We start from the raw sequence: 18,422 nt of genomic DNA on the forward strand, positions 1-18,422 counted from the left end.
TAGTTATTTCATCCCCATTAACCTCTCTCATCCTAGTCCTGCTCCCATTGACCCTTCTGTTTTCATGTCTGCTTCCTTGTCTGTCTTTCTGGTTTGTTTGTATGATTGATTGATTGATTGATTTTGTTTTTTGCAACCCACTGATTTCAGTTAGCGTTGCTTGCATGAGCATGAATGGTATGATCATTTACCTGCACATGGAAAACTTAATGGTGACTGTGCCATTAAAGAAAATGAATGTCCTACCTCAGCAACCATTAATTGCCAGTAGTTCCTCAGAGAGTAACTATGAGGTCCTTGCCCACTTATGAGAGAATTGTTGATAGGTCCCATCTTGTGTAGGTAAACCCATCTACTATGAATTTCTGAGTGCAGTGGCCATGCCAAGTCCAAAAGATAGCAGTTCAAAGTACTCTTCCTTTCTTCCAGCCCTTATATTCTTTCCTCCCCCTCTTTCAAGATGTTCCCTAAACCACAGAGGGATAATATAAAACTCTTATTGAAGTCTGAGCTGTAAACTGTCATTTATTTTTATACTTTGACCAGTCATTTCATTAACTATCACCCAATACAAAGAGAATCTTCTCTAACCAATATTGAGAGCAGCACTAATCTGAGTATAAACAAAAATATTTAAAAGACAATTTGATACCATTTCCATTTAGTAAAAACAAAAATCCCAGTAGATTACCTCTTAGGGCCTAGGACCTCCCCAGCTACAGACTTTTGACATGAGTTTCCTTCCATAGAATGGCCCTCAAATACAGTCCTTTAAAGATTTGTTTATTTTTTTTGTGTATGAGTGTTTTGCCTGCATGTATACCTGTTGCGCTACATGCGTGCAGTGCCCTTAGAGGTCAGAAGAGGTTGTCAGATCCCTAGAAACTGGAGTTACCAACAGTTGAAAGGTGTCATGTGGGTACTGAGAATCTCCTCAGTAAGAGTAGCCAGTGCTTTTAAACCACAGCCTTGTCTCCAGCTCCCTCAGATATAACTTCTAGAAACCAGTTGCTTCTGCCTGTCAATCACATTCACAGTATATTGTATCATGGATATATCTTACTGGCAGATTGATCCTGTAATTCAAAGGGTTCTTGATAGCTCCTCATTTTTTTCTATTATTTATTTATTTATTTATTTATTTATTTATTTATTTATTTATTTAAGATTTCTGCCTCCTCCCCACCACCACCTCCCATTTTCCTCCCCCTCCCCCGACCAAGTCCCCCTCCCTCATCAGCCCTAAGAGCAATCAGGGTTCTCTGCCCTGTGGGAAGTCCAAGGACCACCCACCTCCATCCAGGTCTAGTAAGGTGAGCATCCAAACTGCCTAGGCTCCCACAAAGCCAATAGGTGCAGTAGGATCAAAAGCCCATTGCCATTGTTCTTGAGGTCTCAGTCGTCCTCATTGTCCGCCATGTTCAGCGAGTCCGGTTTTATCCCAGGCTTTTTCAGACCCAGGCCAGCTGGCCTTTGTGAGTTCCTGATAGAACATCCCCATTGTCTCAGTGTGTGGGTGTACCCCTCACGGTCCTGAGTTCCTTGCTCGTGCTCTCTCTCCTTCTGCTCTTGATTTGGACCTTGAGATTTCAGTCCGATGCTCCAATGTGGGTCTCTGTCTCTGTCTCCTTTCATCGCCTGATGAAGGTTAATATTCAGGAGGATCCTCATTTTTATTCATTCTCATCTTCCCTTAAACCTTTCCATCTTCAACTTCTGTCCTGAAATTTTTTTGAAGATTCGTCTTATTTTTATTTTGAATTGTTAAGTGTGTGTGTGTGTGTGTGTGTGTGTGTGTGTGTGTGTGTAATGGATAAGGGTGGTGAGAATTCCATGTATGTGGGAATACCCCTGCAGGACATCATCTGATCTCTTATAGCAGGAACCACAGGCTGCTGGGAGCCACCTGACACATGCTAGCAATTGAAATAAGGGCCCCTGGAAGAGTAATACATGCTTTAAACCCCTAACCGTCTCTCTAGTCCTCTCCTGAAAAATTTAATAACATATATTACAAAAAGTTAAAAAGTTTCATTGTGACATTCCCATACATACACATATTTTAATCATATTCTCAGCTTTTATTGTTCTTTCCTACTTCTTAAAATTCCCCTTTCCCTTCCTCCTATTAACAAAGTTTCTTTTGTAAAATTTCATTGATTATTCTAGTGACTGAAAGTTTAGAACCTAAAGAATGTGTCATTCTTCTATCCTTTACCTTTTAAAATTATTCTTAAATCATCATTAAAAATTATTGGGTTTCCTCTTTATTATTTATTTTCTATGATACAGGATATTAACTGTGTAGCTCTGGCTTGCCTAGAACACAGTATAGAGACCATGTTAGTTTCAAACTCACAGAAATCTACCTTCATTTGCCTCCCATGTGCTGGGATTAAAGGCAAGCTACCATACTTAGCAGATTTCCTAATCTTAAAAGCTCCCCAAAGATAACAATTTATGCATAGTCCCCATATCTAATTAGAATGTTTTAGCTCTTTCCATTTTGGAACATGTTAAGAATTTGTTGGTTCAACATGAAAGTTCATGCATTTAATCCCAGATCTTAGAAGGCAGAGGCAGGGATCTCTATAAATTCAAAGCCAGCCTGGTCTACATAGTGAGTTCCAGAACAGCCAGAGATACATAGTGAGATCATGTTTCAAAAGAGAAAAAAAGAATTACATGGTGAGATGTCATAGAAAATACACTTAAAGTGACAATAAATAAAGACATTTGGTGAGTATTTGGATATTTTTGCTTATAGTTTCAATTCTTTTGTTTTATTTTTTGAGGCGGTTTCTCTGCAGCTTTGGAACCTGTTCTGGAACTAGCTCTTGTAGATGTAGACCATGATGGCCTAAAAAAAAAACTCCACCTGCCTCTGCCTCTCCCTCCTGGCTTTATATTTTCAATTTTTATTATGCCACTGGGTACCAATTACCTCAAGAAATATGAAATTTTCTGAATTTCATTGTTTGGAATTTAATTTAGAAAGAGAAGCTCTACCAGAGACAAAAACAACGGTGATAAGGAGTCAGGATTCTAGACTTGCATTGCTAGTAAGCTGTAAGAATGCTTGCTTCAACAGACTTCTGTCATGAAATTTAGAAGTTAACAAGGTTTCTTTGTGTTTGTAGGCTGCAAGATCAGGCTGCAGAGACCATTGAAGCTCTGCATGCAGCTGGCTTGAAAGTCTGGGTGCTTACTGGAGACAAGATGGAAACAGCCAAATCCACGTGCTATGCCTGCCGCCTTTTCCAAACCAATACTGAGCTCCTGGAACTGACCACAAAAACCATTGAAGAAAGTGAAAGGAAAGAAGATCGATTACATGAATTGTTAATAGAATATCGTAAGAAGTTGCTGCATGAATTTCCTAAAAGCACTAGAAGCCTTAAAAAGTAAGAAAATGCATCTATTACTTACTTATACATTTATACAAATGTAAAACAAAAGCTTTTGCAGAAGGCACTACTTGCCATAATTTATCATTCTCTGTTGATGTTTTATTCTTGTAAGTAAAAACGTTCCCCAGAGGACTTGGTTAATGGTCCATTTGAGATCATTTGTCACTTTATATCTCTCTTAATGTAAAAGAAAATTAGATTTCTCAACATTTTGTGTTAAAACTCATTTTTGTTTTTTTTTTTTTGGCAGTGCTGTAAATTGAACCTAGGGCCTTACACATTCTAGGCAAACACTCTACCACTGAGTTATCCCCAGCTCTCTCTCCTTTTTTTAAATGAATTTATATTCACATGTACTAAAAGCATAAAATTGTACATACTAAGTTAATGAAATATTTGATGCATGCACATACTATATGTTTAAATTAGGGCTAAACACACTTTTTCCCAAAGCACATTTCTTTATAGCAAAAACTTTCGGAATCATCCCTTCTAACATTTTGAAATTTATGTAAATTAGTGTTACCTATAGTCACCCCACTCTATAGGTAATATACCAAAATTTCTTCCTCCTGTCTAAGTATTACTTACTATTTTTGATCAACTTTTCTTCATTCTTAAATCCACATACTCTCCTAGCTTTTGATAACCACCCTTATATTCTCAAGTTCCATGAAATCAATGCTTTGAGATTCATATGAATAAGATCACATATGATTTGTCTTTTTGTACCTGGATTATTTTATTTGCTTATTTTATTACACATGATATAATGAGTTTATGTCGTCTATGTAGCTGCAAATGACAGAATTTTATTTTTTGTAGCGGCATGGTATTCTATGTATGTATGTATGTCCCATATTTTTTTCGCCTGTTCTTAGTTGATAGATACTTAGGTTGTTTCCGTCTCTGGGCGCTTGTGAATAGTACTGAAATGAACACTAGAGTGCATATGTCTCTGATCTTCATTTTACTCATATATATAATCAGTAATGAGATTTCTGGAGTATAACAGTAGTTTTCATTTTCTTTAAAAGCTTCTTCTAAAGTAGCTCAATTTCTAAACATTTAGTGTCTGACATATAATAACATCAGTCTGTAACAGAAAATTGATTGAATTTGGTCTATTCTAAGTGTGTGGGTGTGTGAGAGAGAGATATTTCATGCTTGTGTTGTGTGTGTATTAGTCACTTTTCTATTGTTGTAGTAAAACACACTACCAAGACAACTTATAGAAGTTAAGTGTTTATTTGGACTTACGTTTCCAGAGGAATAAGAATCTGTGGTGCCAGATTAGAGGCGTGAAAGCACAAACAAAAAGCTAAAAGCTTATATTTTTTGATTGCAAGCACAAAGCAGAGAGACCTAACTGGAAATGGCATGAGGCTTTGAAACCAAAGATGTCCTTACTCTAGCAAGGCCACACCTCCTAGGCCTCCCCCAACAGTGCCACCAACTGGAATTCAAGTGTTCAAATGTCAGAGCTCTGTGGAAGACACTCTTACTCAAACTACCACAATGTGCATTCAAATTGTGATCCACACAAATCCCCTACCTCTGTTACCACCTCCTTCCAACCCGCAAATCTTTTTCCCATATTCATGACTTTGTTGTTTGGTTAGTTGGTTGCTTGCTTGGTTGGGTTTTTGTTGTTGTTGTTTTGTTTTGTTTTGTTTTGTTTTAGAGACTACTCTGTGGCTGTGTTTTTGGAACTGATTTTTTGAGACAAGGGCTCATGTAGCTCCTGGTTGGCCTTGAACTTTTGATCCTTCTACCTCTATCTCTCTTTGCATTTGTTTTCTTGGCACCTAAATTCCTCTTAGTCATATTTAGACGTTAAAACTACCTAAAAAAAAATCTTTAAAATATAATTGTGTGGTACCAATTTGTGCACAATATTTTCTTTTTTACTTAGTCTACAAATGGAGCCAAGCATGGACAGTTTATTTTTAAATATAAGTAAACTAGGGTTACGAACCATTAGGTCATATAGAATGTTATTTATTTAAATGATGTGTATGTGTGTATATATTGTTGGCTTTTTTTCCCTTGGTTTTTCAAGATAGAATTTCTCTGTGTAGCTCTTGCTGTCCTGAAACTCATTTTGTAGGCCAAGCTGGCCTCAAATTCAACAGAGATCCACCTGCTTCTGTCTACTGAGTGCCTGGATTAAAGGCATGTCCCACCACCACCCGGATATATAATGTTCTTTTATTTTGTCCTATTTGAAAAACCCTGTTCTATCGATACTCTTGTCATTCAAGCAAAGATACTATATTTGTTTGCCCCTAAGTCATTTTATCTTTTGTTTCCCTAAAGTTTCAGGTTAACTGATTAACTTCATATCAAATTTTACATCATTTCACAGTAGTTTGACTAATTTGTATATAGTTCAAAAGACTTATTTTAAATTTTTTATAGAGTCATACTGCACAACCACCTTCATTTTTATACTTTTCAGAACTTAGAAACAGTTCTTGCCCCCATGGCACTATTAACCTCTTGTGCCCTGTTATTTCTGTTGTATAGGCTTCTTAATACACAAACTTCACATAATCCACTTTGTTCTTTTAGTTCTCTTCTTCATTTTTCTACTGACGTTGACATTATCAATTAATCCTCCCTAAAACTCTCCTTCTTAGGCCAGTGAAATAGCTCATCAGCTTAAAAGCCCTTGCTATAGAACTCTTCTAACCTGAATTCAATCTCCAGAACCAACAGTAAAAAGAGAGGACAAATTCTAGAAAGTTGCCCTCTGACCTTCACACATGTGCCATGCATGTGAATATGCATGCGCACACAAAATAAAACTTTAAAAAACAAAAACCAATTCTATTTCTGTGATGTTCACCAAATGCTGATATTTCTCCTTTTGGCAATCTAGTATCTTCATTTTCTCCCTAATTAAACAGGTTTTTCTAACTTAAAGTCACTATTGCTATCATTGGGGGCAGTTCATTCTTTGGGATGAATAGATGAAAGAACTAGAACTGGTGACTTGTCTTATCTGGGCTATTCACCTCTGTGATTAAGAAACTCAAACTCAAGCAGGGTGTGGTGGTGCATGCCTGTAGTCCCAGGACTTAAGAAGGGAAGACAAGCAGGTCAAGGAGCTAAAAGGGACCTTCTTAGTTACAGAGAATTGAAGATCAGCTTGATCTTTACGAGACCTGTCTTAACAAAATAAAAGTCAAGGTGTTAATTCTAACTGTATAATAGATTCAAACACATTTTTAAATCTTTTTCAGAGCTTGGACAGAACATCAGGAATATGGATTAATCATTGATGGCTCCACATTGTCACTCATACTAAATTCTAGTCAAGACTCTAGTTCAAACAACTATAAAAGTATTTTCCTGCAAATCTGTATGAAATGTACTGCAGTGCTCTGCTGCCGGATGGCACCATTACAAAAAGCCCAGGTAAGTGGATATTAGTTAATTTTCCATTCTGGATCCTCTTTACACATCTCATTTCTGTGCCTTTTTATTCTTTGTGAGCAAACCTGAAGTCTCTTCCAAATTATTTTAAACCTGTACTGTACCTTGTACCCTCTAGCTTGCTGACCAGTTCTTTACCTGCTAGACTTCTCTAATGAGTACTTAGTTCCTACTGCCTCTGCCTGGTGTTCCTTCCTCCTCATGGCATTATTAACCCTGTATATCCTGATCTTTCTTCTCTTACTATTCTGCTAGCTTGGACACAAATAAACCTGGCCCAATTCCTTAAGCAATATTTTTTTCCTGGTTTCTTTACTACAGTTGACACTATCATTTACATTCTCCTCAAAATCTTTCTTGATTTCTGTGCTTGCCCAAAATGCTGATATATTCTCCCTCTTTGGCAGTGTAGTATCTTTTCATTTTGTTTCATTCTGTATTTTTAGATTTTTATTTTAATGTGCGTAAGTATTTTGCCTGCATGTATATCTCTGCACCATTTGGGTTCCTGGTGTCTGCGGAGGCTAGATGAGAGCATCAGAACCCCTGAAACTGGAGTTACAGGCATTCATGAGTTCCCACGTTTGTACTGAGAATTGAACCTGAGTCCTCTGAAAGAACAGCCAGTGCTCTTTACTACTAGGCCATCCCTCTGGCCCATTACCCTGAACTTCCTTAATAGATTTTCTTTTCTATGGTAAAGTTTTCCTTTGATTTTCACTTTATGGACTATCTCTCTCTGGATTAACTCTTCCTTCCATTGATACAGTTCTAGTCTTGGCTTTTCCTTAAGATTATGTCTCCTGTTTCTAGCTGTCTGCTAGACATTTCCATTTGGATTGCCTACTACCACATTAAATTCTAGTATCTTTAGATCTTAGAGTTTTCTTGAATAGTTTATTCCTGTTACTAGGGCCATTTCACAGTATTATAGTCTGTTTGTTTATTCTGCCTATTTTTGTCATTGCTTCCATTTTCATGAACCTTTTGATGTTGCTCATGTTTCTCCCCTACCCAGAAGATGGTGTATCTTGTGGTTCAGGTCTCAATGTAGTTTATATCTGTCACTATAATTACTTTTTCTAGACTATTATCTCTTAGTATCTTATGTTTATATACATAATGTTTGAGTCATTATCTTCTGTTCAAATCTTTGGGTTCTATTATAGACCCATTTTTTTGGTTTGTCCTTATTGTCCCAACTATGCCTTCTCTGCAGCTTAACCATCATTTTCCTTAACATCTCCTATTATTTCTATAACCAAGCTTACTATAGTTTCAACTTTCTAAATTCAAAACCTTTATTTATTGGTGGCCCTCATGCTTTATTTTTGCATGTGGCTTTAGCTATCCAAGTATGTTTTCTAGTACATTTTGTTACTTTTTTCTACTTGTTTTTTCTTTCTTCTCACTTCTTTCCAGAGCCAGACATTGAGTATCTCGTTAAACTTTATTTGTAATTTCCTAGCTTCTTTTTATTTCCTCTTCACTTTGTTTTCTACCAGTGCCTTCTGTGTAGTAGGAGCTATGGGCTGTGTTCCGCCACCCGGCTCCTGGCCACCGGCTAGCTTTATACACACAAATTGTATTCATTTAAATACTGCTTGGCCCATTAGCTCTAGCCTCTTACTGGCTAACTCTCACATCTTGACTAACCCATCTTACCAGGAAGATTCTAGCGTATGTCCATCTTGGGCTGGAGCTTCATCAAGTCTGCCCTGGAGAGGAAAGCATGGCATCTTACCTCACTTCCTCTTCCTCCCAGCATTCTGTTCTGTTTACTCCACCCACCTATGTTCTAACCTATCAGGCCAAGCAGTTTATTAATTAACCAATGAAATCAACAGATTGATATATGACACTCCCACATCACTTCTGTACTTATTGCTACTTGTACAATATTCTTTCATGCTGATCTGAATCCATGATCCATACATGAAAATTCATTGATCTAGTCACACCAGACCTATTTTATGAGTGGTTACTATTATTAATTCCCTATGTGCCTTTTTGGATATCATTCATTTTCTCTGAGAATACCTTATTATTTCCTTACACATACAAATTCTACTAATATTTCATTATTTTAATCATGGTTTCTTTCAAAAAATAATGCCTAATCGGCAAATACTTTCCTCTTTTTTGATATCATAAGCTTTCTTATATGGAAAATTTTCACATTTGTTTGTTTTTTGGGTGGTATGTGTACCTTGGTGCACATGTAAAGATAAGGAAACCACTTGCAGAAGTCTTTTCCTACCCTCCTTCATATGGATATCAGGGATCATACTGGATAATAGCATGTACTCCTATATAGATACCATATTTTATCTTTATTGTTTATCTTTTATCTTATATACTTGAATTTATAATTCATTTCTATTTTTATTTGCATGCTTTCTAGTGACCACACCTCTTTTGTTATTAGTATATTGTTTTGAATAGTAGTTTGCATATATTTATACTTAATGAAAAAGCTATTTTTAGCTAAATTAACTTTTCTTGAAACCTACCTACAGTTTGGAGAAAAACTATAGGTAACTTGAAAAGATTAGAAAAAAACTATATATTTACCTTACCAATTCATTTGTGACTCTACAGTCAGTAATCACAAATCCTTTTATTTTCTACAAGTACAAATTATAATCTTTAACCTAACATATTTTTCTTGAAAAGGTTGTCACCTTGATAATTATATTGCCTTCCAGGCTGCAATTTTTAATCCTTGAGGTACAAATTATTGCTGCACATAGTAAACCAAGGGCAAATTAGTTAACATTATTATAGCCCATTGAAATTGAATTTGAGTTTGGATTCTTTAGCTTTGTCCTTAGTTCTTTCACTTACAGGAGTAAGAGAGTATTTCTGACAATCTTTTGTAAAGTTCTTAATAGGAACCAAATTAATTGTAGTGGTCATGCAAATGCTAACAGTTCACTTCATTTTTATGTTGAATGAAATTGGACATGTAGGATTTTTTAAATGATTTAACTCAGCTAAAAATTTATTGCATCTTATTTAAAGAAATGCTATGTTGTCTCTTACTCGCATAAATTATTTGTAATCATTTAATTATATTGAAAATGAATTTTATTTATGCTAACCAACTAGATAAATCAGGGGACAAACTTTTTGGAAAGCATTATATAGCAGCTGAAACTTACATATCATGTTAAGGCTACTAAATTCCAAGGAGTCTTGAGAGTAGATGGCAAACAGTCACTATCTGAAACAGTGGAAAAACAGCTTTGACCCAAATATTTTCCCCAAGAAACTTTCCATGAGGTTTTGGAGACCTCTAAAGCAGAAATCATTGAACAACACCATAGGTAAACATTTTTTATTAAGTATTTGCCCTGAACACAGCATTGAATCACACTCAATGTTTTCACATCTAGATGAGCTACTATTTAGAAAGTGACTGAATTTGTAGCATTTTTCTGCAAATCTCACCTCTTTTAAGATACCTCCTTTGAAATGTAGCTACCTATAAGAGAAAACAAACCATATTGTGTGGTGAGGAGAGTTAGTAAAATGTAATTGGCAGCATAATAGGTGCATAAGATTAGCATATATGTTGCATAATTACCATTGGGGTATTCTAAAGGGAGATAGGAATGTCTTCAGAAAGAAAGGATTAACAGATAACCAAAACACTATTCTGATTATTCCATTCTTGTTCTGGTAGCTTTGTACATGTTACCTCAAATCCAATTTATGGTCTCCACTCTCACATTCAAAAATATAATATAACAAGAACACGGGAAAAGATGGCAAACGAAGGAAACGTGCCAATCTTTAGTAAGCATGACAAGAAAGGTTTTGAACATTTATGCATGTACAGACCTAGAAGCAAATGGGATGCTAGTGTTTCATTTTAAATGACTATGTTACTTCGCACCTGATAACTTAAGACTCTCACACATATGTATGCAAACTAACTTTCTGTTTGGAAATCCTTCATTTACACCTATAAATGACAGTAAACCCCAGTGAGTTGCTACACATTCTGCTTTTGATTTTTCTGTCTCTTGTATTTTATGCTTAGATTGTCAGAATGGTGAAGAACTTGAAAGGCAGCCCTATAACACTGTCAATAGGTGATGGTGCCAATGATGTCAGTATGATTTTGGAATCTCATGTGGGAATAGGTAAGAAACATTTAATGTGATGGCCTCTATAAGGTATCATTGGCAGTTTTGCTTTTTAGGTTAAATCAGTCTTACTCTAGATTGTTTTAGTTACTCATCTGGAATTTGAACTTGTGAATAACTGTTAATATAATAAAAGATTTCTAATAATAGTGACCATTCCAAGGTCCTCCCCATAGTGGTGAGAGGGTATTTGTATTTGACAATCAAAGTGGATTTTTTTCCCAAGGCAGGGTTTCTCTGTGTATCCCTGACTGTCCTCAACTCACTCTGTAGACCAGGCTTTCCTGGAACTCAGAGATCCACTTGCTTCTGCCTTTTGAGTGCTGGGATTAAAGATGTGAACCACACCCACCTGACTTCAAAATGGATTTTTCAAACCTTGTGTCACAGTTAATTGAGTAGTTCCTATTTTGGCAGCATGCATGAAATTTTATTAATTTCTTACACCTTTAGCCAGGCTGCCTACTCTATTACTGTTCCCTCTGTTTTTCGAGATTGTTAACTGTTAGAAGTTAAGAAATTATCACTGGCTGGCTTATTGTCTACAGTGGTATTTATGGGTACCATGGGCTATGGTGTTGAAGTCTTATGTTGACTTATACCAACAGTTTTTCTGGAACCTACACAAAGTTTTCACACACCCAATTGCTATTAAGTACCCCAGCAACATTTGGCAATGGATTGGGAGCACACACAGAATTGAAATATTGTATTATTATATAGTGAAGTTTAGATTCCAAAATTCCTTCTCCTACTCAAAAGTAGAATGATTTAGCATGGAATTCTAAGTTTTTCTCATTGGTTACCCAATGTGGAAATGGCCTATAACTCATAAAATCCATAAGTAGCTATTGAGTTTCATATAGTGAAAGGGTTTCACTGTCTTCTCATTGATTTCTTTGACCACAAAACCCAGACCTCTGACTTGCCTTAATATAACATCTAGTTTAGTGTTATGCACAGTTAAGCACATACGGAATGCCTTAAATAATTTTAAGGTGGATTTTTCCCCACTAGATAATTTTTGCTTTGTAACAATTGAAATAATGACTAGTTAATTGTTTTATATTGTACTAACAAATAGCTAATAATCAATTAAACATACTTTTATTTGGTGAGTCTCAGTATTATTGTTAAAGCCACTCTTTATTTTAAAAGAAGTATTGATTTGTAGCATTTAAATAGCTTAAAAATATAAACACAGACCAGGCATTTGCTCATTCTATAAAGTTATCACCATACAAAATATTCTCTCTTTAGGTATTAAAGGAAAAGAAGGTCGTCAAGCAGCCAGGAATAGTGATTATTCTGTCCCAAAATTTAAACATTTAAAGAAACTGCTATTGGCTCATGGACATCTATATTATGTGAGAATAGCACATCTTGTTCAATATTTCTTCTATAAGGTATGTGATCGATCAGATGTTTATAATTTAGCTATTTTGCAGGGGATTGTTTTTGAAACAGGATCTTGCTACATGGCCTAGATTTAAATCAATTTGTTTTTGTTTGTTTCTTTTGGTTTTTGAAGACAGGATTTTTCTGTATAGCACTGGATATCCTGAACTAGCTCTGTAGATCAGACTGGCCTCAAATACACAGAGATCCGCCTGCCTCTACCTCCTGAGTGCTGGGAGTAAAAGAATCAAACTTCTTATGTAACTAGGGCTAACACACACTTCTCCTGTCTCAACCTCCAAGGTGGTGAAATTACAGATGTGTACTACGGTGCTGAGCTTTGCAATTTAATTTCTATGAATCAAAACCAAGATTTTACTGTTCCTGATTATAACCTGCTCAGTCTGGATAATGTTTGTTTTGTGTATGTGTGTATGTGGGTGATCAGAGATGATCATTTCTATTAGATAACCAATTGGTGTGCTCTTCCTTGGGAAAGACTATTTCTTCCACTCTTGGCATTCCTTATGTAGGGTTGACACTTCATGATCTTTTCTCCATCCACTTTCGCTTGTTTATTGCTGTTGTCCTTGTTCATCTGGTGTTTAGGTGATCATGTTGGTGAGATTCTCTGGGTTAGCTTCTGATATTACTAGGAGACGCAGTCTCACATCGAATTCCCTGATCCTCTGGCTCTTACAATCTTCCCCCACTCTTTCTTAGTGTTCCCTAGGTCTTAGGTGTGGGTGTTGTTTTGTAAATGTATCTATTCGAAACTCAGCTCCACAACTGTGCATTAGATTATTTGTGGTTTTCTGTAATGTTATCTACCGATTTTTAAAATAAGTTTGTTTGATGAGAGGTGAGGACTATACTGCATCTGTGGATATAAGAGCAAATGTTTAGAATGTAGTTAGAATGCTGATTTAGTAAAGTGGTGACTGTATGTTTTCCTCCAAGACCCATGACTTCAGTAGCCCTGAATAGTTAGCTAGGTTTCCAGTACCAGGCATCATTTCCTTCTTGTTGAGTGTATCTTAAGGCCAATTAGAGAGCTGTTGGTTACTACCAAAGTATGTGGGCCACCACTGCACCCATGGGGTTATTAAGCAATTCTGGTTCTCGATATAGTTCATAGAAATCATTGATCAGTAAGATTGTAAGTTGCCTCCCTCCTTTGGAACCTTGCATGGTGCCTTCTGAATGCTATTCCTCAGGGAAAAGACATTCAGGTCAGTTCCAACTCAGGGGCTTCCAGCTTCCAGGCCCTTTGTCTGAAGTGTACGGTATCTTCAGCAATAAGGGCTTAATCCTTCTACCTTTTGGAGACAACCAAATAGCAATAGACTGTATGTTTTTGGACAGTGCTGACCAACAACTCAAAAGAGGGCTTTTCATGCCTTTTATTGAGGTTTTTTGCTAGGTGGTCTTTGGCTCTTGGAAGGAGCATTGTCAGCACAGATTAGAAATTTTCATTTAAACTGTATATGCATATTTATACACAGACTTAACATATTTTATAGGTTTTTAAGTATATAGTTAACAGTATGATTCCTTATGACTTTTTCAAACTTCCTTGCTATAACTTCACCTTTCTTCCTCTTTCTCCTGCATTTATCTCCCCTCCCTCCAAATTAGAGCCCCCATTTTTCTCATTTACCCAATCAGATCACTTGTACTTGTATTCCCTTCTATATGACTCCCCAAACTCACCAACACTAGCAATGGTTCCTCTTTACATTTGTGTTTCTACAGTTACTCCAGGATATGTACTCATGTCTGAAGATTTGGAACTAAGAGCCTCCCATGAGAAAAAAAAATATGTGATAATTGTCTCTCTGGATTTTAGTCCTATCCATTTACCTGCAAAATTGATGGTTTTATTTTTCTTTACATCTGAATAGTATTCCATAGTATATATATACTCACATTTTCATTATCCATTCACTGGTTGATGGACATTTAGGTTAGGTTATTTCAGTTTCCTAGCTATTGTGAATAGAGCAGCAATAAATATGGCTAAGTATCTGTGGAATAGGTTTTCTCGTTCTTTGGACATATACCGAGGAGTACTATAGCTGGGTCGTATGTTTGTTTTTGAGACAGAATCACACTGTGTAGTTCTAGCTGGTCTGGAACTCACTATGTACCTCTGGCTGGCTTGAGATTCATGGAGATCAGCCTTCTTCCACCTCTTTGTCTCCCAGGTACTAGTGTTAAAGGTATGTGCGACCATACCTGGCTCAGTGTTTTTTAATGTACATGATTTTGTATATGTTCTATAGCTTTTCTTGATATTGGTATCTAGTTGTAGTCTATTTTTGTCAGTTAAAGCATAAGAAATTACTTTAACTTTTCTCCATGTATTAAGATTCACTTTGAGTTGGGTGGTAGTGGTGGTACACACTTTTAATCCAAGCACTCAGGAGGCAGAGGCAAGCCGATCTCTTGAGTTTGAGGCCAGCGGGGTCTACACAGTTAGTTCCAGGACAGCCAGGGCTGAAACCTTGTCTCGGGGGGGGGGGGGGGGCGGGGGACACGACGACATTGACTTTGTATCCTATTGTTACTGTATGTTCTATTTAAGAGAAAGGTCTGTGGACTGCTGCGAATACTACATTCTGCTGTGTTCACATAGAATTTCTATAGAAAACTGTTAAACTCATTTGATCTGTGATGTCATTTAACCCAGACATTCCTCACCTCTCAACGCATACCTTTTTAAATATGAATAATTATTTGTTTGTAAGTAGAGTATTAAAGGCACCTTTTATTGTTGTTTTGGTATTGTTGCTTTTTCTCCCTAAGTATATTTTTTAGAATACCTTTTTCTATCCTTACACCTAAGATTGTATCTATCTTGGATGCTGAGATGTATTCCTTAGAGGCAAAAAAAAAAAATGGATAGATCCCATTTTTAAATCAGTCTTCTAATCTGTGTCTGTTTGTTGAGGAATTGAGACATAAGTATTATTAGTATTGAAGTATATTCATTCCTCTTATTACTATTCCTTATTTGCTTAACTGTTGTTTCTTTTCTATAGACTTGTGATCATGTTTATCTTTCTCTTCAATCCAAAGGATTCCTTCCAGTATTTTCTGTGTAGGTTGTTTAGTGGTTATGAATTCTTTTATTCTGTTCTTATCACAATTAACTTTTCTTTCTCCTTCAATTATGTTAGTTTTGTTGGAAACAGTTTGGTTGATTGTTGTCTTTAAGGGCTTGAAATGAATCATTCTAGAAGATCTGGTCTTTAAAGTTTTTGTTTAGAGACCTTGTATTATTCAAATGAACCTGACTTTATAGGTGACATTATGTTCTTTCTTGCAGTTGTGTGTATGTGTACACACTCACACACACAAGTACTGCAACATCTTGAAGTCACTTCTTTCCCTTTACCATCTTTATCCTGAGTATCTAACTAAGGTTGCCAGGCTTAACAGCAGATGCCCTTACTCACTGAGCCATTACTCTGCCTTCATATTTATTTATCTTTCTCATTGTTCTGTTTCAGTTCCTCTACCTTGTCTTTAAGCCTTGATATTCTGTCCTCCCTTTGATCCATTCTATTGGTAAGACTTTTTAAGAAGCTTTTAATTTGACTTATTGAATGTTTTGTTTTCAGTATTCAATTTGTTCTTTTATTTAGCATTTCTAACTCTTTGCTGGATTGTATTTTCATATCCTCTGTTTACTTATTTCATTTAACTGTTTCTGTTGAGCATTCTGCTTTGGAACCTTTATCTGTATTCACCACTGTCTCTGACCAGGTTTTCATCTAGCTGGATACTATGAGGTTTTGAATCAATGTTTCTTCACCATAGTGTAAAGAGGTATTCTGCTGGCTAGGTTCAGCATATATTTGTAATACTTACTCTTAGTTTCCAGAGGGTGCAAAGCATGTATTGTTTTGAGCCTGCCAAGTCATCAACTCAGCAGGAATCTTTTAAAATGGTGTTTTACAACTGTTCCAGTTAATTGCCAAAGAAAAGGGTATTAAAAAAAAAAAACTTTTCTTTGAAATCCCCATGCATAACTTTTGTCTCCTTTCTTCCAACTTTCTTTTCTATTATAAATGTCTTTTGCTGAGAGTATTGTGCCAATTTTTGAGGCTCTCTGTCAAGTTTCAGTGATCACTAACAGAAAGGAGGGAAGTTTCCCAGACTATGCTGTCCTTTCAGGTCAGACTCTTTGTTTTTTTTTTTTCTGATCTTATTTCCAAGATTTTCTGTTTTACTTTGAACTAAACTGGATATTTTGTGGCCATCACCCATATCTTTTAATAGATTTCCCCAGATTATTCCCTAGATAATCCATCAGCCCAAGCCTACATGATGTCTACCATCTTGTCTAAGGTCTACTGTTTCACTTCATTCATTTTGTCATCTATGGCCCATCAAATGAGTCATCATCAATAATTTTTCATGGTATATATAGCACCAGATGCCAAGGCTCCCATATATGCATTTGTTAAATAAAAAAATTAAAAATTAATCTGGTGCAGGTATGCACCTTTAAGCCCAGCACTCACGAAGCAGAGAAGTAAGTAAATCTCTTGTCTGAGCCCATCCTGAGTTACATGAGGATACCTTGTCTCCAAAAATAAAAAAATAAAAATAAAATAAAGGAAAATGTTTAGAAATAACACATGTGTATATATAGAAAGGAAGCTGTATAGCTTATATATAAGAATATGGATATTCTTTTCATATTTATACATATGTGTGTGTGTGTGTGTGTAAAACACTGATGCTAGGTTGCCAGATTTGCTATAAAAACAAAAACAGCCCTGCCTTACCAGTCTGTATTAACTAATTATTGGGCCAAACATTGAAAAGAAAAGGTATAATTATGATTTTATTAATTGAACCCAATGTGTGTAAAATAGTTTATTGTTTGACAGAAGCACTTAATTTATTAATTAATCCTCAAAAGCCTCCTATGAGACAAGTTGCAGTATCTCAATTTTAAATATATAAAAAAATATATCTCAAGGAAATGCTGTCATGGTTCTACAGCTGAGAAATATGAGAAGTATATTTCCACAGAGGTTAAATCCAGGAACCTACATCAGAGTTAGGGTCTTTTGGGCTTGGCATCACTGATTATTTTTTGACCTTCCCCTAATAGAAGGTTCCCATGAAGATTTATCATGTATTTGTTTGCTAATCTGACTCTTCCCAAAAAGCTTGGTTTGTCCCTGGTTGGATTTTGCCCTGCAATTCAAGCATCTACCACCAGATGGAATGAATTCTCTGTTAAAAGAACAAAACAAGCCTGAACTTACCAAATGTATGCTTTCTTCGTTTTCTTTAAGTGGGCACTTAGTGCTATGAACTTTCCTCTTAGCACTGCTTTCATCATGTCCCATAGGTTTGAGTATGTTGTCTCTTTATTTTCATTAAATTCAAGGAAGACTTTAATTTCTTTCTTAATTTCTTCCTTGACCCAGGTGTGGTTCAGTAGTTGACTGTTCAGTTTCCATGAGTTTGTCGGCTTTCTGGGGATAGCATTGTTGTTGCCTTCTAACTTTAATCCGTGGTGATCTGATAAGACACAGGTGGACACTGATATATTTTTGTATCTGTGGTTTCCTTTGTTTCCAAGTATGTGGTCAATTTTCGAGAAGGTTCCATGAGCTGCAGAGAAGAAGGTATAATCTTTCCTATTTGGGTGGAGTGTTCTATAGATGTCTGTTAAGTCCATTTGCTTCATTACCTCTAACAATTCTCTTAATTCTTTTTTTTTTTTTTCAATTCTCTTAATTCTCTATTAGGTTTCTGTCTGATTGACCTGTCCATTGGAGAGAGAGGTGTGTTGAAGTCTCCTACTACTAGTGTGTGTGGTTTGATGTCTGCCTTGAGTTTTAGTAATATTTCTTTTCCATAAGTGGGTGCTTTTATATTAGGGGCATAGATATTCAGGATTGAGACTTCATCCTGATGAATCGTTCCTGTTATGAGTATAAAGTGTCCATCTCGATCTCTTCTGATTGATTTTAGTTTGAAGTCAGTTTTG

At 36.1% G+C, this 18,422-nt stretch overlaps 1 protein-coding gene across 6 annotated transcripts in view; it reads left to right on the forward strand.

Moving 5' to 3' along the window:
• Window positions 1-18,422, forward strand: part of Atp11c (ATPase phospholipid transporting 11C) — a 188,158-nt gene that overhangs the window by 137,550 nt on the left and 32,186 nt on the right. For all 6 annotated transcript variants that reach the window (XM_050159636.1, XM_050159639.1, XM_050159640.1 and 3 more), the window contains exons 19-22: window positions 3,141-3,404; window positions 6,659-6,833; window positions 10,900-11,002; window positions 12,266-12,411. In XM_050159636.1, coding sequence (XP_050015593.1) covers window positions 3,141-3,404; window positions 6,659-6,833; window positions 10,900-11,002; window positions 12,266-12,411 — 688 coding nt within the window. The remainder of the gene's footprint in view (window positions 1-3,140; window positions 3,405-6,658; window positions 6,834-10,899; window positions 11,003-12,265; window positions 12,412-18,422) is intronic.

The sequence above is a fragment of the Alexandromys fortis genome, unplaced genomic scaffold (genome assembly GCF_014885135.2).
Source record: "Alexandromys fortis isolate MF-2015 unplaced genomic scaffold, M_Fortis_MF-2015_v1.1 scaffold_95, whole genome shotgun sequence".
NCBI lineage: Eukaryota > Metazoa > Chordata > Mammalia > Rodentia > Cricetidae > Alexandromys > Alexandromys fortis.